At 43.2% G+C, this 21,981-nt stretch overlaps 1 protein-coding gene across 1 annotated transcript in view; it reads left to right on the top strand.

Annotated features, from left to right (window-relative positions):
* The first annotated feature begins 6,528 nt into the window (after positions 1-6,528).
* LOC143722427 (uncharacterized) overlaps positions 6,529-21,981 on the top strand; it is a 218,227-nt gene continuing 202,774 nt past the window's right edge. Inside the window, exons 1-2 of the mRNA XM_077213834.1 lie at positions 6,529-6,589; positions 6,694-7,007. Coding sequence (XP_077069949.1) covers positions 6,547-6,589; positions 6,694-7,007 — 357 coding nt within the window. The 5' untranslated portion in view covers positions 6,529-6,546. The remainder of the gene's footprint in view (positions 6,590-6,693; positions 7,008-21,981) is intronic.

Raw genomic sequence — 21,981 nt, 5'->3', positions numbered from 1 at the left:
CTATGGGCCAATCAAGGTCATACTCTGATAGGTTCTCCCCAAAAGTATGGCCTACCATCTGGCCGAGTTTCAAGTCTCTAGGCCTTACGGTTTGGGCTGCACGATGCGTTTTAGGGCAATTTTTTTTTTTCAAATAGCAAATACAATAGGTTTTCAGCACTAAAGTGCTTGAACACCTAATAATATTTTTTATATTTTTACGTTTAAAAGCAATCATAAATCTTTAGCAATCAAAATAATTAAAATACTTTATTATGCATCATTTTGTCTCCCCATTCATTCCATTATGGACTGAGAATCTGATTGTGTGAAACTAGTACCTAATATTAAAATGACAAAAGTCTTGAGACAAATAATGTATTATTATTATTTATTTTTTTACATTTTTAATGGTTAACTTGGATCATTGAATGAATTGATGCTTTCAAACACGCATATTCATACTTTATAAACTGGTTTTGTTAATACAAAATGAAATCAGAATAATCTGAATAAATAAACAGTAATTCTCTATTGATTTCCCAAATGCCCTTCCAGTGACATTCCAATACCATAACCATTCCAATTGAAGTTTTTTGCTGTTTTTGTTTTTTATCCTGAGTAAAAGTTGTTATTCTTTCATAAGGTATTGTGACGTGTAAGTAACATGATTTCTCTAAAATCATAATCTCTAAAAACCCTCTTGTTTTGCAGAGGCTCTTAAGAAGACTGCACAGATCAACTGGCAAGAAACACAAATGACTGTCTGCAGTGTAAGCTGTACTGATAAATGTATAGTTTCTGCTTCTTCTTACTGTCCCCTTTTATTTCCTGTTCAAAGATTTCAGTAAAGACTGGGTCAAATACAGGTTCAAAATATGTATTTTAACAATTAGGTATATAACTTTAAAGAGATACTCTTTAATCTGACATAAATCTGCTTCTTTAAATATTGTCTCTGGAATTTCAGAATATAGCATAATATGATGGGTAATTTCAATAAAATTGAAATTTGAAAAGATTTAAATCTCATTGTGTGCTCTAATGCTTTAAAACTTGTTTGTGTGGTGTTGCTACTCATTTAGATGGAACCCAGATGATCCCTAGTTGGGCCAAATGCATATGATTCCTAGTTGGGCCCCACCTAAAGCCCTGTGAAATCCTGCATAAAACCTAAATGAGTAAGTTGCTGGGGCCAACATGGAACCCGTGGACAAACCCACTTACAGCCCATATTTCAGCCCATGTAGTAACCTTGTAGTACCCACAAAAAAACTAAAGCTGGGACCAAGATGGGTCTTGTGCATGTAGCCCAGTTGGGGCCCACCTGTTTATAAGTGTCATCCTATATGAAATCCATGTGGGCAGTTGGCATGGGGCCATTATGGTACCCGTGGACAATCCCATACATACCCCTTTTCCACCAAAGCGTTTTGAGAGCCGGTTCGGAGCCGGTGCCTGCGCGCGAACCAGTTCTTTGTGTTTCGACAGCCAAAGAACCGGTTCTCAGCCAGGAAAACTGGTTCCAAAGCGGCACCAACTCTTTGCTGGACTAGAACCAGAGAACCGTTCTTTTACCACGTCATGCTTACGTCGGGGGCTGGGGGCGGGTTTAGATGTGTCCTAAACATCTTTTCTGACCGCAAAGCCAGGAGAAACATTTGCAGAAACACGATGTAGTCCGCCATTGTAATTGTTATGCTTGAAGTTGGCGCAAGCGTTTCTAGCTTTTTTTAAATTTTTTTTTATTGAAAACATTATGTAAGCAAAGAAGAAAACAGTCACAAAATAGAACAAATAAACGGAGAGAAAGACAGGTGTACATAACTAATCAGAAAAGATTACATATCAAAGGAAAAGATTAAAAGACTTACATATTTCAATTGTTTTTAAAGCCTTCTTGGTTCACGAGTTAGAGATAATCCCAAAGTAATGTTGTACTTGCAAGCGTTTCTAGCTGAGACGTAAAGCGACGTACACAGTGACGTAACGACGTCGTTCGCTGGGCGCTCTGGAAGTGGAAAAACAAACAGGTTCTGAGGAGGTTCGCAAGTTGAACCAACTCCGAACCAACTTTGAACCAGCACCAGTTCCGAACCCGTTCTTTTTTGGTGGAAAAGGGGTAACAGAGCCCATTTTTCTGCCCATTTCAAACCCACATGGGCCCCACATACAAATATCAGCAGCTGGGTTAAAGCTGGGACCGAGATGGGTCTTGTGCATGTTGCCCACTTGGGTCCCGCCTAGTACCAAGTGCAATCCTACATGAAATCCACCTGGGCAATCAACACGGGGCCATTATATAACCCTCGGACAATCCCATAAAGAGCCCATTTTTCAGCCCATTTCAAACCAACATGGGCCCCACATACAAATGTCAACTGGGTTAAAGCTGGGACCGAGATGGGTCTTGTGCATGTTGCCCACTGGGGTCCTGCCTAGTACCAAGTGCAATCCTATATGAAATTCATCTGGGCAATTAACATGGGGCCATTATGTAACCCGCGGACAATCCCATAAAGAGCCCATTTTTCAGCCCAATTTAAACCCACATCGGCCCCACATACAAATGTCAACTGGGTTAAAGTTGGGACCGAGATGGGTCTTGTGCATGTTGCCCACTTGGGGCCCACCTAGTACCAAGTCCAATCATACATGAAATTCATCTGGGCAATTAACATGGGGCCATTATGTAACCCGCGGACAATCCTACATGGGGCCCATTTTTCAGCCCATTTCAAACCCATATGGGCCCCACATAGAAATGTTGGCTGGGCACCGACCAAAGTGGAGCGGACTCCCGTGAAGCAGGGAGGAGACCGTGCGAACTGAATCGCATAGCCGAGCCGATAGTTCGCACGACCCAGCGGAACAGATAGGGAAGCTCTAGTGCAGGCTCCCAACTGTGCCAGCGGAGTGAAGAACCACAGACGTCCCCCCGGTGGTGCAGCGAAGCGGAATGACCAGCCCAGACGAGGACGGCATAGCGGCCCGGTGTGGGGGCAAGGTCATAACCGCACCCTGACAGAGGAGGCCAGGGAAGGACCAGCGTTCCACGGGGGCCTGCTCTGTCAGGGGTCTGGCGACAGAGGGGGACAGGGGCGAAACGGTCCGTAGACGGCACGCCGTGTCAACCACCTCTGAGGCAGAGGGGGATGAGGAGAGCACGGCTTGTGGGCGGCGCTCTGTGTCGTCCGAGAACTCTGTATGCTCAGAGAGGAGAGAGTCAGTTCTTTCTGAATAAGGATTCTTCCCCAGCCCTCCACCGGGGAAAGGAGTGGCCCTGCTACCAACTCCTGGAAAGAACTGAGTCTCATCTCTGAGCAGCCCATCCACAAAGTGCCGCTTAACCCGGCGTTTAGCGGGGTGCGGGGCTGGAGAGGGCTGTGGCATCCCCCTACGGTCTTCCAGAGCCAGGCCCGGGTGAACGGGCGGGGTTGGAACCGTGGGAGGGAGCCTTCGGCGGTGGGCAGACTGAGGGATCTGAGCGGACGACGGGGCCGTCGGGCAGAATAACCTCAATCTGCTCACGGGCGGTTGAGAACTGTTGGGCATAAGCACTCAACCGCACCGCCGAAGAGGCCGACCTGAGAGATGGGGGTGTCGAGCAGATGGGTCCGCCCGACATCGTGCACATCAGACTGGTCAGCCCCAAACTGGTGAACATCACCTGACTCCGAGAGCGTACGGCCACTTTCGTCGCTCGGAGAGCAAGGTACGTGGCGGCGCGAAGCTCACTGAAGAGCCTCGGGTCAGTCCCGCCCTCCTGCATGTCCATGAGCGTCTGGGTCAGGTAGACCAGCAGAACGGTCATGGGATGCAGTGAGGCAGCTGCCTGTCCTGTGGCACTATAGGATTTCGCCACAGATTACTGTGACGAAAAGAACTACAGGCTTTGGACGGGTGCTTAGGATTGCGCCGGGAAGCACTCTGAGGACACAGTAGCATGGCAACAGAGCGTTCAACCGGGGGAACCCCAGTGTACCCATGGGCAGCGGCCCCTGAGGGGAGGAAAGGCGGATGAGACCAACGAGAGGACCCGTGAACTCATCATGCACGTCCGGGAGGAAAGATATTGGGGTTTGCCGTGGACTCGTCGGCGGCCTCACCCAAAAACCAATCGTCCCGGGAAAGCATGGCCATCATCTCTGGATCAGACTCAGGCACAGCCGTATGCACACCAGAGGGTGGCAGCTGTGAAGAGTCGTCATTTCTAGAAGAATCAAGCCCACCTAGTGATGCTGCTACAGACACAGCATCATCCTCTGTAGCTTCAAATGAAAACACACGGGCCACCCGAGGGTAGACTCGTGGAATCATCAGTTCGCTAGCGGGCACGTCATTAAAGAGGGGGGGCTGGGGCGTGGACACAGAGTCGGCGCCTTGTTCCAGACCAACACCCTCAGGTCACCCTGTCCACCAGCCGAAGATCGGGTAGTGGATGAGGGGACTCTCACTCTTGCGAGTTCACCGAGTCGCTATATATGACGCGATGATCACGTTCCCAGAGAGAACATGAGTCATCCACGAGCGCTGTTCAAGCATGATCGAAGCCCAAACACACTAGACAGCGCTCGTGCCCATCAGAGTCCGATACCAGTCCGCTGCAACCAGAAATGCACGGGCGAGCCGTCTTTAAAAAGACGTGCCGCGTGCAAGCTCTTTTATGAGAGGAGAAAAAAACTCCGCGATGTTGAAGCGCACAGGGAGACACACACACACTGGCAGATCACTGCACAGCTCAGCAGGCACTGTGAGCTCGCTGCAGATCGCCGTCACACCAACACCGGAGAGAGAAGCTCGTCTCTTAGAGCGAAGTCAGAGATGATTGTGGAGTGAAGAAATATTCTTGGCTCCGAAGCGAAAACATACCTGCATGTTGCCGGCGTCCTCCTTTATACCCACGCGGTGGGGCGGAGATACGCTATGCAAATTCCGCAGACCCATGGCATTTCATCGCCATTGGCTCGTTTTGTAATACTCGAAGTCGATAGGTGTTCTAAGCGAAACCCCCATTCGTCGTCATCCGACGTAACTCGGAGTGACTACGAAAGGGAACACAGTGTTTCTACAGGGAAAGAATTTTCAGACTGAAGACACAGCTGTGTATTACTGTGCAAAAGACACAGTGATTAAACAAGACACAAGTTATGTACAAAAACCTGAACACATTAATCAGATATACCATCCCTCATCACACATCCATCTATCCACACTTTTCATCTATCCAAAAAATGCTTTAAAATATCAAATAGCACCATAATCATTTAACATTTATAAAACGTTCTGAAACATTTATGCAACAAATCTGTTTTTTGCTTCCTAGTACCATTATGCATTTTGGTCTTCATTATTTATATATTTGTGTATACAAATTCCTGTTTCTCATTCACATAGGTACAAACAAGTATTGCAACAACAAAACAAAAAACAAAACAAAACAAAAAACAAATTAAATTCATTTAAATTTAATTCACAAATTAAAATGCAGCGGCGTTCTATGGCATTCCAATGTGTGATTTTTTTTAACAACTGGAAAGTTAAATGTTACATTGACATTATTGAATATCTTTAAATGCTGATCTTTTGAACAGGTTTTCAAACAGAAATCATGCAACAAGTAGTAAAGAAGCTTTAGGAAAAGCTATATAAACATGTTTGTAAAAATTCATAATTAGCTACTATTTCTCTGAACTAGTAAATAAGAATAAAAATATGTTAAAAGGCAGACATGGTTACAGAGGTTATTAAGGTTACAGAAAATAGAAACATTCCTTTAGAGGGCAGCCTATGCAAACTTGTCCTTCTCCCCTTTAAGCCCCACTCTATTCATTAACAGATTAATTTATTAATTTGTGACTTTCCTGCATCCGGTTATTGTGTCTAAACTGTGTTTTATCTTTGTGTTTGCCCCTACAGAATGTAAGAATGGCTTCTGAAAACCTGTTGACAATCAGACTTATTCATGTGTACTGTTTTAAATGTTAATGTTAAACTGTTTTTCAATCTGTTGGTGTCAAGGCAGTAATTTGGGTGTCTGGTTTTAGTTTCATATAAAAGCAACAGAATTTAAATAATATCCAATGTATTAACAACAAAGCACATGAGTGTGAATCACACAATATCACCTTTGATTTCATAGGTGTCTGATCCACTATTTGTGCTATACAAGACGTGAGAACAATGGCTCAATGGTGGAAAAGGGCTGATCTGTCTGCCTGTATACATTCAACTACTGCACACTGAACTCTACAACTTCACTACAGTCCTTTATTCACTTTCACATAAACATAACACAACATCACATCTGTTTTTAATAGAAATCAGATGAGGTTACATTCTCCTGCCTGCTTTGAAAATAATCACATTTATTCATGCTGCAGAAGGACAATGTTATATCCATATCAAGATGTGGCACTATTGTTCATGAAATTACCCTCAATGGCCACAAGATCTAGTTTTTGCTAATTCAGGGTTTCTATGCAAATTATCTGATGCCCATTTCATATTTAAACAACTACACTGTTGACTGAAGAACTTATCACTAGTTCAGCCTTGATATAAATCATGTTCACTTTGTATCTGTTGCTGTTGCTGGCCGCAGTGTCCGGTAAGTATATTCCCTGGACAAAAAAAAACTCTTTTCTTATTGTAAATAAATACATGATCCTAATTATTTCTATTTCTATAATTACATTTTTGGTTTATCCACAGGTATTGACTCTCAGGTTGTGCTCACACAGTCTGAACAGTCAGTAGTTGTGGCTCCAGGTGGTTCCCACAAACTGACCTGTGCCTGCAGTGGGTTTAGTGTTAGTGGCACTTGGATGTCCTGGATCCGCCAGGCACCTGGAAAAGGACTGGAATGGATTATTTATTATTATTCAGATTCTTTTAAGAGCTCAGCTCAGTCAGTCCAGGGCAGGTTCACAGCAACTAAGGACAGCTCTAATTTCTATCTGCACATGAATCAGCTGAAGACTGAAGACACTGCAGTGTATTACTGTGCAAGAGACACTGTGGAAACACTAATACAGGCAGCTGTGCAAAAACTCATGAGAAATGAAGTGGACATGGTTGAGTTACACTGAAAAAAGGGAAGATCCTCTGAAGTGACATAACACTTCCCTTAAAACCTGATGTACTCGTTACATCATAAGAAGAATGGCATCTACGCTAATTTTAGTGTCTTTGTTTATCCCGAGGTTTTCCCGCAGCCTGCCGGATCCAGGCCGTTTCCAGATCTGACGAAGGACTTTCGCCTGGACCCGATGACAATGCAGTGCTGAAGTGCCAACTAGCCTCTCCCTATGGAGGATCCCTATACCACTCTACAGATAAAGCGTTGTGGAATTTTTCGGTTTGCGTACCTACCCGAAGTAATAAGATAAATTAAAATTCTGCATCAAAATTTATAGACAAGACAAGTAGTTTGTTTAGGCATGGTTTGTAAGAATTACAAACCTGCGCACATATATTCAAACGCACATAACTATAGAATAAATTCTTAATACGCATGTGAACGCCATCAGCGTCTATCACAGGTTCACGTTTAAAGTCTGTTTAGAGAGAACGGTGTCGTCTTAGCGGCCCCTAATTTAATAACAAATGATCATTTAGACGGAAGTGAATCAATCAAAACTAACTTTAGCTGGAACATTTTTTTTCAAGAACCACTATAAAACTAAACCAATCTCTGTTACCTTAAATTATATGTTTATCTCTGTAAATGAGGATGACTTGACTTGACATAAGGCCTGTCTGAAGTGTTTTGAGTGTATTAAATACAAAAACCTGTTATTATTAAATTGATTCCTTCTTTTTAATCATAATGACGTCTGTTTCCTACTGTATGTCTTAGTAAGTATAAGTATATCTGTTCAGCATACATTCCCTTATATTAATAATGGACTGGATTCTTATTTCTACCACACAATTTAATTAATTCAACTAATATATGGGTATTGTCAGGATGGAGCTTATTTAAAAAAAAGATTAAAATATAACTTAAAACAAAAAAAAAATTCCCGCCTCCACTCAATCACTCACACCAGCTCAGAGATCCACTCAGTCAACTTAAACGCTGCACAATGGCAAGTGGAAGTGCTGGTATATATGTTTGAACCAGAAACTGATTCAGAAGAAGTGAAAGAGTGAATCATACAGGGTCGTCTACAAGTCTGTGTATCAGAATGGTAAATCATTTTATGTATCGCTCTCTACAACGTCGAACACATAACGGCAATTAATATGTTTATTTTTTTGCTTGACTACGTTATCAAACAGCTAATAATGTGTTGCTAATGTTACACAAACCATGTTCCCGTTCACCATATCAGAGTCAGACAGCTTCCTTCTAAAAATCAGCATCCTTACAAGCGCTTTGAACAACTTCATATCAACAAAAAATCATATAGCTCATTATAACATCGTAATATACATCATATGCACAATTCACCCTCTATATTTCTATATGTACACGATTTTTCATATCAACAGAAAAATATACCGGAATAACCCAGCTTCTTATGAGACTCCCCTGCTTTGTTTGTGATGTAAGAAACACCGGCGATTTCAATTTCAGTATTAAGGAGAAAATACTCAGCAATGGTGTTCAATGAGCGAGCATATTATTCCTGTTTTGGGGCATCTTCATTGGCTTCCAATTAAATCTCGTATTCAATTCAAGATCCTGCTTTTTACATACAAGGCCTTACATTAGTACCTTCGTATCTCAGTGAACTTTTGCATCTGTATGTTCCTACTCGATCCCTCAGGTCTTCTACTTCTGGCACTCTTGTCATACCACCTGTGCGTTTAACTACTATGGGGGGTAGAGCTTTTAGCTATAACGCTCCGGCAATGTGGAATACTTTACCTCACGATATACGCAACAGTCTGAGTCTTTCAATTTTTAAGTCACGTCTCAAAACTTATTTATTTAGACTAGCTTATCCTGATTGATGTTAGTATTGAGTATTCTTCTTGTGAATTATTTTATATTGTTGATTGTATTATTTATTGTATTGCTGTCTCTTTTGTATAACTATGTATTTTATCCTTGTAAGGTGTCCTTGAGTGTCCTGAAAGGCGCCCTTAAATAAAATGAATTATATATATATATATATATATATATATATATATATATATATATATATATATATATATATATATATATATACATAAATGTCCCATCACTGAGCAGTGCTGGTGAATTTCCAAATATGCATGCTCTGGTTGCACCTCCAAAGATGCAAATTATTTTGTGGGAAGGGTCAACGTCTCCCAGACATCTGAAAGATTGTGTTATAAGCTGAACTTTCAGTCAGTGCATTTGTTCAGTGACTAAAACAGCTGCAGTGTAACCTATAACTGTTTTACTGCCTTTTTCTGTTGTAATGGAGATGCTACTATATGGACTCCTACTGATGATTATTGCATGTGAGAAACTCCCATTTGTAGTAGATTATTATTTAATTGTTCTAAATCATCTAACATGATTTTCCCTCTGTTTTTCAGGTGTTAGTGATCAGTCTTTGAGCTCCTCAGATTCTGTGGTGAAAAGACCAGGAGAATCAGTGACTCTGTCCTGCGGTGTCTCTGGATTCTCAATGAGCAGCTACTACATGAACTGGATCCGTCAGAAAATAGGGAGAGGACTGGAGTGGATTGGATATATAGACACTGGCTCAAGTGCATATTATGCTCAGTCTCTACAGGGCCAGTTCCCTTTCGAGGGAACTCAACACTGCGTCGAGAATCGACACTTTGGGGACGCTCCCTTAGCGTGCGCCTCTGAAGTAAGAATGAAACTAATCCAATCCTGATTGGTGTTGCGTCGTGACGTAACATGTGACGGCATAACCGGATGCATAAAAGTGACGCTGACACACACACACATCAGCTTTCGCTCTTCAGCAAGCGCTCTCTGTGAAACTGGTGTTTTTTGTCTGTGCAAAGCTCTATATTATGGCGAGTGAACAATACACTAAGTGTGTGCACCCCTGCCCAAGATTATATATATGCCACAGGTGGGGACACGCATCAGCTGTGTGTGTGTGTATTGTTTAGGGGCGCAGCACGCACTGTCAGCTCTCGAGAGGGCTGCCTGAGCGCACTGTTAAGCACTTCCTATTAGAGTGCTGCGCTCCCGCTTGGCTATATTATTTCCTGATGATGGCCAGGCTCGCGATCCCCGCGATTCGGGTCCCGCGTCCGTTGAGGCAGCGCGACGGCTTAGATCGTGGAGATCGCAGAAGGATCTCGCTGATGAGAACGAGACTGCTGAGGCACCTTTTCTCTCATCATCCGCAGATTCTATGACACTCGTTCACGACGCAGAAGCCCGCGATGCGGCTTCTTCTGCCCGTGACGAGTGCCCAGTGCTCGAGCTATCTGTTTATAAGGATGTAGATGTGCTCAGCATCGGGAACGAGCAACATGAGTCACACTCGCCGGCTTATGTTTCTGCTTATGTAGAGCTCGTGGAGGTTGTGATGCGTGCTGTGGCCAGACTAAATAAATAAATATATATATATATATATATATAAAAAATATATATCAGCTGGCCACAAAATAAGCAGGATGATCCCCGTCAAAATGAATTAGACGAGAGATTCCTGCTGCACCGTTCACAACCTCAGAGCCGGGGCTTACTGTTTTTCCCAGATCTTTATAAAATATATATATATATATATATGTAGATCCTGGGAAAAAAACCACTCTTTACGTATCTCACCACACTCGCAGGTTTATGTTTCTGCTTATGTAGAGCTCGTGGAGGTTGTGATGCGTTCTGTGGCCAGACTAAATAAATAAATTTATATATATATATATATAAAATATATCAGCTGGCCACAAAATAAGCAGGATGGTCCCCGTCAAAATGAACTAGACGGGAGATTCCTGCAGCACCGTTCACAACCTCAGAGCCGGGGCTTACTGTTTTTCCCAGATCTTTATAAATAATATATATGTAGATCCTGGGAAAAACCCCACTCTTTACATATCTCACCACATTCATTATATGTTTATTTGAATGTGGTGGGTGCGAGAGAGGCGGGTTATGACAAGATGCCGCAGATTGTGGAAGCTTTAGCGAGCTATCGTTCTCCTGATGCGACATCTTCGCTTTAAGCCCCGGCGCTGCCCAACAAACCGTGCATCTGCTCTGGTTGGCCGGGCTTATATGGTGGCTGGTCAGGCTGGTGCGTGCCTGCACTCTATGACGATTTTGCAGGCGTACCAGGCCGATCTTCTTAAAGATCTAAATGAGGCAAATATTCCTGTTGGCCGCTCCGCTATCTCCTTCTGGCCTGTTTTCCAACGCTGTCACTACAGTCGTTGACAGGTTTCAGGAAGCAAAAAATAAATAAATAAATAAAACAGTCGGCGGCATTCCAACGGTATTTCCCTCGCCACTCTAAATCAAAGCTCCTCCCATCGGCAAGAGCAAAAAGAGAGCGTTGCCTCTAGAGCCCCTCCTGCGGGGGCTTGGCAACAGAGAAAGCACTCTCAACCGAAGTCCTCCAGCCAGAAGGGTGACCTGAGGGCCGTCCTTCAGGCGAAGAAGGCTTCGGGAAATAGGTCCTTATGGTAGTGTAGGAAGGGTAGTAATTAACTATGTATTTTATCCTTGTAAGGTGTCCTTGAGTGTCCTGAAAGGCGCCCTTAAATAAAATGAATTATTATTCCTGCATCCGAGACCCAGCTATGTGCCTTAAGTGCAATTTATCATGGCTAGGTTCATGGTCCTGCAAGTATTTCATCCTCCACCTCATGTGTCGGCAGAAAAGGAGTGGTTCCTTGCTCTGCCAGTCAGAGTTCCGAGTATTACCTTGAGAGGTCCTCTTCTTGGAGGAGGTTGGACCTACTGTAGTGTGTTTTGGATCACCTATTAGGGGCTCCCGGCTATACAAACCATAAGTAGGCCTACAAGGTGCGGAATTTGCCTTCACCTTTGGCCGTTAGGGCTCATTCTACAAGAGGCATGGCGTCCTCTAGGGCCCTCCTTTCGGGAGTTCCCATCAAGGAGATCTGTGAGGCAGCCGGTTGGGCTACCCCACACACTTTTGTTAGGTTCTATAGTCTGCACCTCCCTAGTACGCCTGGCGCACATGTGCTCTCGTCCTAGCTGAGTGCCTGAATCAGTTTCACTCCGGGGCAGGCCTGTTTTCGGTGCGTGGCCTAGTGGGCATTCGTTCCCCAAAGTGTCGATTCTCGACGCAGTGTTGAGTTCCCTCGAAAGGGAACGTCTCGGGTTATGGCCTTAGAGCCTTAGAGCGTCTTGCTTCATCGCGGAGCTGATGTGTGTGTGTGTCAGCATCACTTTTATGCATCCGGTTATGCCGTCACGTTACGTCACAACGCAACACCAATCAGGATAGGATTAGTTTCATTCTTATTTCAGAGGCGCACGCTAAGGGAGTGTCCCCAAAGTGTCGATTCTCGACGCAGTGTCTCGTTCCCTTCTCAGGGAACAAGGGTTATAGTCATAACCCGAGACGTTCTCCATCACAAAAGATAACAGCAACAACATGCTGTATTTAGAGGTGAAAAGTCTGTAGACTGAGGACACAGCTGTTTACTATTGTGCAAGAGAGTCACAGTTACAGAAAAGACTGCAGAGCTGAACAAAAACAAGTCATGATCACAGAAGCAATTACTGAAAATTTCCCCATAATTCAATACATTGCTTTTTTAGAAATGTAGTTTAAAATATCGTAATACTTCTGTTTAAACAGCTTCCCAAATAAATGAGAGTATGAGTATGGGCTAGTAATTAAGGAAGGTCATAAAGATAAAAGATTCAAAGCTTGGAGGGTTGATCATTGAGTGAGATACCCTTATGAAAAGACAATATATTTCCCTATATATGAATGATCAATATATTAAATGGTTTGACAGTATATTTGAAAATATACAGAATAATATATTGTGTTAATATATTACAATATATTGAATAATACATAAGGAAATGGCTCTTTTCATATAGAAAAATATGTGACAATATATTTACTAATATATCACAATGTATGTAATTTTATATTCAGTAATATAATAACACTTCATAATATATAGATGTATATGTGAACAGGTATGGTAAAGCATGTGTAATATATTGCAGATATTTACTCATGCAGCATAAACACACGTATATAGGGAAATATATAATGTAATATATTTCTTATATTTTTTAATTATTTACATTATAAATGTTTAGTAATTTGCTAGTTAGCATAAGCACAATCATTCCTACATGTACTAAGTATTTAGTCCAGCAACAATCACTGTGCTGAGGAGTACAACAATCACTTTTAAAACAACATAATTATAGTCATGGTAATTGGCAAATTGTTAACCGAACCACAGGCTCTACTCTTCAGCACAATGGTAACCCCAAAAACTCAGACATACCAGAAAACCTTTTAAATTACAAAATAGTAGAACATTAAACACTAAGAGATCTTGCCATATAGTGAGCAAGACACATTAAATAACACTTAATTTTAACATTTGCTCTCCATTAACAGTCAGAAGCAAAGAATGCTGGGAACTAGAAATCTGTTGTAACCTAACTCATTCCGTGAATCTGTGTGTGTGTGTGTGTGTGTGTGTGTGTGTGTGTGTGTGTGTGTGTGTGTGTGTGTGTGTGTGTGTGTGTGTATACAGTTGTGATCAATAATTGATGGCACCCTTGGTAAATATGATCAAAAATGGCTGTAAATGTAATGTATTAATGGGAATATACTTCAGAGATATTTTACTCGTAAAAAATTCTAGGGGTGCCAATAATTGTGGCCAACGTGTTTTGGGGAAAAATATTTATTTCATAATGAGAATTTGTACATTTTTAGCTATATGTACACATCTGAAATACATAACTTAGACAGTTACCTATGATAACATATCACTCTAAAATGTAGACATGCAGTTTCTGTAAAGCTGCCTTGAAACTATGTGTATTGTGAAAAGCGCTATACAAATAAATGTGAATTGAATTGAATATTAATATCCATACATGGTCAATGCATATATTGCAGTATATTGAAAAATATAAGCACTAGTTGTATGGAAATGTATTATGTAATATATCGCATTACATTTAGCAGTATATTCCCATATATTTTTGATCCGTAAGGGATATAACCTGCAGTGACATACATACATACATACATAAGCATCTGCTAAATGAATCTGAAAATGAAAGGCTATATTGGTTGACTGAGATTCAACAATATTCAATCATGACAACTCTATCTGAAATGTACTACATATTTCCACTGTAAGATAGACACTAATCTTTATATCTCCATAAAAAATAAAACTTTCAAGTGAATTAGTGCACTGTGGTGTCCAGATAAAGTTGAATTTTTTCTTTTTGTCTGACTTTCCATTTGATTGATATACAATCTGCTGGAGGATGGGCTATGCAAATTAAAATGTACTGCTTCCTTATAAACTCTTCATATTTATCTCCTTTTCAGTGTCTTGTCATTGAGATTTTTAACAAAAACTGCTGCAAAAATGGTCCTCAGAATTACTTGTTTCATAAGCATACTGGTCTCTATTGAAAGTAAGTAAGATTTATTTTTAAGCACTTCAGTGCATATATATATATATATTAATAATTTTCATCTCTTTGCTGTCAAGTCATCTCTATTTTTCACTTTAATGCTAAAACTCAAGCATCTCATTTCTTTTATTTTAACAGTGTGCAAAGGTCAGACACTGACTGAGTCTGAGTCAGTCGTCATCAAACCTGGGAACGAACATAAATTAACCTGTACTTTCTCTGGGATTGAAGTTGGTGATGCAGTTATTTCATGGATAAGACAGGCTGAATGGAAAGGGCTCGAGTGGCTCTTATATATTTCTGCTCCAAGCGGCGCTAGCAAATATTACTCTAATACCGTTGAAGGACGATTCACCATCTCCAGAGACAACAGTAAAATGCAGGTGTATCTGCACATGACAAATCTGCAGGCTGAGGACACTGGTGTTTATTACTGTGCCCGAAAAACACAGTAACACAAGAGGCTGCTGTGCAGTACAAAAACTTATGTGCTTTGGAGACTTCATTCTTCATGCCATATTTTATCAAAAATGCTTCAGATGGGTAATCTGTAAAAAATAAACTGACCCATCAACATCAGCATCCATCTCATCTCTATAATTATTTATCACACCTAAAATATGTTACTCCAATTATCAGTAAAGTGACCGCTCTGACCGTGCCTATTTTGCACGATTTAATTTGGAATAATTACAAATTAATAATGTAACCAATTATTGTGAGCTAGAAAAGAAGTAACAATAAAATGAAAGGCAGACATGGCTACAGAGGTTAATAAGGAGACAGTAAATGTAAATGTACCTTTAGAGGGCAGTCTATGCAAACCTACTTCTCCTTGTCATTTTTAAAAGCCCCCACTGTATTCATCTACAGACACAAAACTTGACTGTGACTTTCCTGCATCAAATTCCTCTTTTCATAACATGGCAATGGATATTGTGTTTTATCGTCACGTTTGCTCTCACAGATTGTAAGAAAGGCTATTGAAAACCTGTTGACAATCAGACATATATTCATGTGTACTGTTGTAAATGTTAACTGCTTATTTTTCAGTCTGTTATTTTCCCGCCCCTGTCAGTGATTGGTTGGAACACTGTTTATTTTGGTTTTGAGTGGTGGTTGTACCCATTTGTTTTTGTGTGCAGATCTCAGAGCCTAGGCTGCCTACAGAGACGCGGTTTTTGGACGGCATGCTTATGGGGCGGGCAGCTAGCGGATCGTTAGGAAAGATTAGACATTTATTTTTGGGCCAGAAATCACTGATACAACCTTTAATGTGCCACGCCCACGGAGAGCGCGCGGTATTCAAACGCAAATCTAAGGCAAGCCATTCAAACATGCCAACGCCCACCAGCTGGATTATAAAACACATCGTGTTCAGTATCTTACTACAGCTGTGTACACAGGGTATCCCTACGCTGTCAGGAATAATACTATCTAATAACCCTGGAAAATGTACCAGAACTGCTGGTAGTTTCATTTTCGAGGAGCAACGGATCCAGCTGATGTAGTAAGTCATATATTCTTAAGTGCTTTGTTCTAATCGGGATATTGAATAGTGTCTGTGTAAACCGCAAAAAGACTGTTTAAATATGAAATGCGTGTCTGTGTGTAGGCTAAATGATGAATGAACGGCACAGGCGCATGCGCTTTGTTTACTACAGTAATACAGGGCGTGTCTGTGCCGTTCATTCACTCTCGCACCTACATTAGTAAACGTTATTTTCACATGAACACATCCAAGTGCTTTGTTCTAATCGCGATATTGAATAGTGTCTGTGTAAATCGCAAAAAAAACTGTTTAAATATGAATTGCGTGTCTGTGTGTAGGCTAAATGATGAATGAGGCACAGGCGCGTGCGATTTGTTTACTACAGTTATACAGAGCGTGTCTGTGCTGTTCATTCACTCTCGCACCTACATTAGTAAACATGTTAATTTTTACATGAACACATCCAAACTATATTGCTATAGCCTACTAAGATGAGTAAAAATAGACTGAAATATGTTGAAATAAAATGTCTGTATAAGCAACAAACTGCAAATTAACATGTATATGCTAATATATCATACACAATATGTTACAGACTAAATATGAATGTTTAGACAAGATTTTGTGATTAGTTTTGGATAGATTATAAAGTTTTGACTGTAAAAAAAGACTACTGTCTCATTGAATAGGTACGCTTTTGTTCACCAATTTCTGCTCATATAGTACTATAGTATGATGTTTTGTCAGAAATAAAGTAGGTATATTGAATTATCAACTAAGATGTTATTATAGTGTTTGTTCCAATATTCAAACTAATGAATCCTTACCTTTTTTAATACGTATGATAAAATGTATACTTTTTACAAAGAAAGAATACACTTGAAAAATTGTTAAAATTGTAATTGTTGTTGTAATTGTAACCTATTTGTAATTGGTTACAATTTCTAATTGTAAAATATGTATATATAGATAATTTCTTTTGTCCTTGCATTCTTTTGGACCCTGTGACACACCTGTGTGAAAGGCTAATTAATATGTAGCTCATTATGTATGTGGCACATTATCCGGCCTTTGTCTTCTCAGGTGTGAACACGCCTCCACGCATATTGCCTTTCCAAACAAAAGGTGTCTTATAAAATTGAAATCAATGTATTGTTTTGTGTAAATGATTAGGCAGGATGATTTTCAGATAATTTTGAAGCAAAAATTCTAGGCAACAAGACCCATTAGTCGAAAGCCTTGTGGACTGTTACGTACTGGCAGGAATGAAGCAGAGAGTGAATCCAATCGCAAGCACTTTATTTAACAAAATAGTAATCTCGAGGGAACTCAGAACAGGAACACGAAGACGAAGACAGGAATAGCAAACATAACAACATCAAGAACTCACAAGGACTGAACTAAAACACAGGGTTTAAATACAAGGGAACACAAGCTAAACAAGATAACGAGGGGGCGTGGTTAAACTGAAACACCTGGGAAGACTAATCAACATAACAGGGAACAGCTGAACATGGGACAAGACACATGGCAGGATCACATGACAAACAGGGAATCACATGACAGACAAGAACAAGGAACAAGACACAAAACCCACACCGTGACATAGCCCCTCCCCTATGGGCGGCTCCTGACGCCCATAAAAAACAAAAAACAATAGTTCAGGAGGGTGGTGAAGCGGAGGCGGTCTTGGGGGAGGGACGGAGGGCCAGGTCCGTGCAGGGTAATAGGACCAGGGCATTGCAACGGCCGACCTGGGTCGAGAAGCGTGGGCGACCAGGGCGGGGCAGGCAGCGCAGGCGACCAGGGCGGAGCAGGCAGCGCAGGCGACCAGGGCGGTGAAGACCCCTCGGGCGGCCAGGGCGGTGAAGACCCCTCGGGCGGCCACGGCGGTGAAGACCCCTCGGGCGGCCACGGCGGTGAAGACCCCTCGGGCGGCCACGGCGGTGAAGACCCCTCGGGCGGCCACGGCGGTGAAGACCCCTCGGGCGGCCACGGCGGTGAAGACCCCTCGGGCGGCCACGGCGGTGAAGACCCCTCGGGCGGCCACGGCGGTGAAGACCCCTCGGGCGGCCACGGCGGTGACTCAGGCGCAGGAACAGCAGACACCGGCTCAGGAACAGCAGACACACACCCTGGCTCGGGCTCAGGAACAGACAACACACACACTGGCTCAGGTTCAGGAACAGACAACACACACACTGGCTCGGGAACAAACAACACACACACTGGCTCGGGCTCAGAAACAGACAACACACACACTGGCTCGGGTTCAGGAACAGACAACACACACACTGGCTCGGGCTCAGAAACAGACAACACACACACTGGCTCGGGAACAGACAACACACACACTGGCTCGGGTTCAGGAACAGACAACACACACACTGGCTCGGGAACAGGAACAGACTCTGGCTCGGAGGCGGCCCTCTTGTCCGTAGACACTGGTTCAGAAGCGGCCATCTTGTCCGTAGACACTGGCTCGGAGGTATTGAGGTGAACTGTCTCTGGATCGGCAGACGTGACTTGAACAGTCTCTGGATCGGCAGACGTGACTTGAACAGTCTCTGGATCGGCAGACGTGACTTGAACAGTCTCTGGATCGGCAGACGTGACTTGAACAGTCTCTGGATCGGCAGACGTGACTTGAACAGTCTCTGGATCGGCAGACGTGACTTGAACAGTCTCTGGATCGGCAGACGTGACTTGAACAGTCTCTGGATCGGCAGACGTGACTTGAACAGTCTCTGGATCGGCAGACGTGACTTGAACAGTCTCTGGATCGGCAGACGTGACTTGAACAGTCTCTGGATCGGCAGACGTGACTTGAACAGTCTCTGGATCGGCAGACGTGACTTGAACAGTCTCTGGATCGGCAGACGTGACTTGAACAGTCTCTGGATCGGCAGACGTGACTTGAACAGTCTCTGGATCGGCAGACGTGACTTGAACAGTCTCTGGATCGGCAGACGTGACTTGAACAGTCTCTGGATCGGCAGACGTGACTTGAACAGTCTCTGGATCGGCAGACGTGACTTGAACAGTCTCTGGATCGGCAGACGTGACTTGAACAGTCTCTGGATCGGCAGACGTGACTTGAACAGTCTCTGGATCGGCAGACGTGACTTGAACAGTCTCTGGACTGGACGGGACCATCGGCGAGGACTCTGGGCTGACAGGAAGTACAGGAAGGACTTCCAGGCATTGCGGGACGCGGGAAGTCCTCTTCCTCCTCCGTCTCCGAGAGCGAGAGGGCGCTGGGCTGGACGGGACCAGCGGTGAGGGTTCTGGGCTGGACGGGACCAGCGGCGAAGAAGACTGAGCGCTGGGCAGGACCAGCGGCGAAGAGGGTCTTGAGCTGGGCAGGACCAGCGGCGAAGAGGGCCTCGGCTCTGGCTGGACGTGGCTGACGTGAAGCTCTGGCTGGACGTGGCTGACGTGAAGCTCTGGCTGGACGTGGCTGACGTGAAGCTCTGGCTGGACGTGGCTGACGTGAAGCTCTGGCTGGACGTGGCTGACGTGAAGCTCTGGCTGGACGTGGCTGACGTGAAGCTCTGGCTGGACGTGGCTGACGTGAAGCTCTGGCTGGACGTGGCTGACGTGAAGCTCTGGCTGGACGTGGCTGACGTGAAGCTCTGGCTGGACGTGGCTGACGTGAAGCTCTGGCTGGACGTGGCTGACGTGAAGCTCTGGCTGGACGTGGCTGACGTGAAGCTCTGGCTGGACGTGGCTGACGTGAAGCTCTGGCTGGACGTGGCTGACGTGAAGCTCTGGCTGGACGTGGCTGACGTGAAGCTCTGGCTGGACGTGGCTGACGTGAAGCTCTGGCTGGACGTTCTCTGGCTGGACGGTCTCTGGCTGGACGGTCTCTGGCTGGACGGTCTCTGGCTGGACGTACCGAGTCCCAAGCAGGATAGCCTTCTTGGCAACCCGTGCTGACTTCAGCGCGGGATCGACCACGCTGGACACCAAACCCGGACGGCTATAGATCGATCTGGTGGGTGGCTTGATAATGGGAGTGACGTAAAGACCAGACTGAAGGGATACTGCAGGTTGACGGAGTTTCTTCTCCTTCATGTCCACAGCAAACAAAGAAATGCTCAAGGAAAGGGCCAGGTCGATATACCGTTCTAGCGTCCAATCGGTATAGTCATCTGGCATCATAAGAGCGATGTCCTCGTCTAGTCCACTCCGGAACAGCTCTATCAGCTGGGCATCGTCTAGGGATGCTAAATGGCAGCAAACCCAGAAATCCTTCACATACTTTACTATGGGCTGGCCATCTTGTGACATAGACGACAGGTATCTCCTTAGGGCCTGGTTGCTTTTGGCTGCTGGACTCATTTTTGGTGAGTTCTTCTGTTACGTACTGGCAGGAATGAAGCAGAGAGTGAATCCAATCGCAAGCACTTTATTTAACAAAATAGTAATCTCGAGGGAACTCAGAACAGGAACACGAAGACGAAGACAGGAATAGCAAACATAACAACATCAAGAACTCACAAGGACTGAACTAAAACACAGGGTTTAAATACAAGGGAACACAAGCTAAACAAGATAACGAGGGGGCGTGGTTAAACTGAAACACCTGGGAAGACTAATCAACATAAAAGGGAACAGCTGAACATGGGACAAGACACATGGCAGGATCACATGACAAACAGGGAATCACAAGACAGACAAGAACAAGGAACAAGACACAAAACCCACACCGTGACATGGACACATATTTAGTATGTGTTTTGTGGCCTTATTTCAGACACTTTAAGTTTTAGTTTTTTCAATAACCACGCATAAACAATATTCTCTCAAAAATACAAACATGTACATACATGTTGCTCACATATTACGGTAGCCCCGTTTGTGCTATATAGAGTGAATTTACACCTTTGCCATTAACATGTTTATAAATAACTGAAAAAAGCACAAATGTCAGAGCATGTCAGAACACCTCCAGGACCCAGAAAACGCCTCAGACCCCAGAGGGTTAAAAGCCTTCTTCATCTACTGCACCTGTTTCGTTATCCTGTGAATGCTATCGTTGTGGATCTAAGAAACCCCTCACGTCCTGCTGCATCAGCACAATGTAATAACTGTCAAAAGATGGGACATTATTTGCGGGTGTGTCGTTGGGGACAAGCTTGTTCAGTGCGTGTAATTGACTTGTCTGAAGTAATTGACTTGTCTGAACTTGTCTGAAGCGGTTTGTGTTTGGAGCTCCGTCGAATTGATTCATAAATCCTTGATTTTCTTCTTTACCACTCATTTATAAACAAGTACTTTCTATTTTTACTAGGGTTGGGCGGTATTACGGTAATATTGTACACCGCGGAGTCTTAAAATAGCAACGGTATCAGTTTCAATACCGTCATTACGGGCACTTATATATAATATATAAATATAATTTATTCAATGCCTAAAAATGCTTATGTAGTTGTCATCAAGTGACAGTGTGGAGGAGAGAGAGAGAGAGAGAGAGAAGGGAGAGGCGGTAAATACTGACGAGGCACTTTGTAAATGTTGCAATAAAAAAGGTGACCGCGAGAGATGGAAACACCTCTAACCTAATGTCGCATCTCCGAAACAACCACCCACTCACTGCTGCGAGGATGCATTTTGCCCCGAGTTCATTAAATAAGCGCATTAGTTTATATTTGTTAAAATATTATAATGTTATTTTTTTTTTAAGTTGATAATGAAAAGTGAACAGCAAGAGTAAGATGGGATGCATCGGGAGTCAGACATTGACCACTTAAGTTTCATTTTGTAAAAGGCCTTTCTTTAAAGTGAATTTCGTTTTGTATAAATTGTATCTTAATTTTAATATTTTTTTATCAACCATTTAATAAATAAGAATCAAATGTAGCAGACAACATAATCATGACATGATCGTGTGCTGGCGCGCCTCAGTCACTTGCATTGAAATCTCATCATA

This window comes from Siphateles boraxobius, unplaced genomic scaffold, assembly GCF_051911475.1.
Source record: "Siphateles boraxobius isolate OS27281-9 unplaced genomic scaffold, OSU_SipBor_1 66, whole genome shotgun sequence".
In the NCBI taxonomy this organism is placed as follows: Eukaryota; Metazoa; Chordata; class Actinopteri; order Cypriniformes; family Leuciscidae; genus Siphateles; species Siphateles boraxobius.
This window is presented reverse-complemented; position numbering and strand designations above follow the sequence as displayed.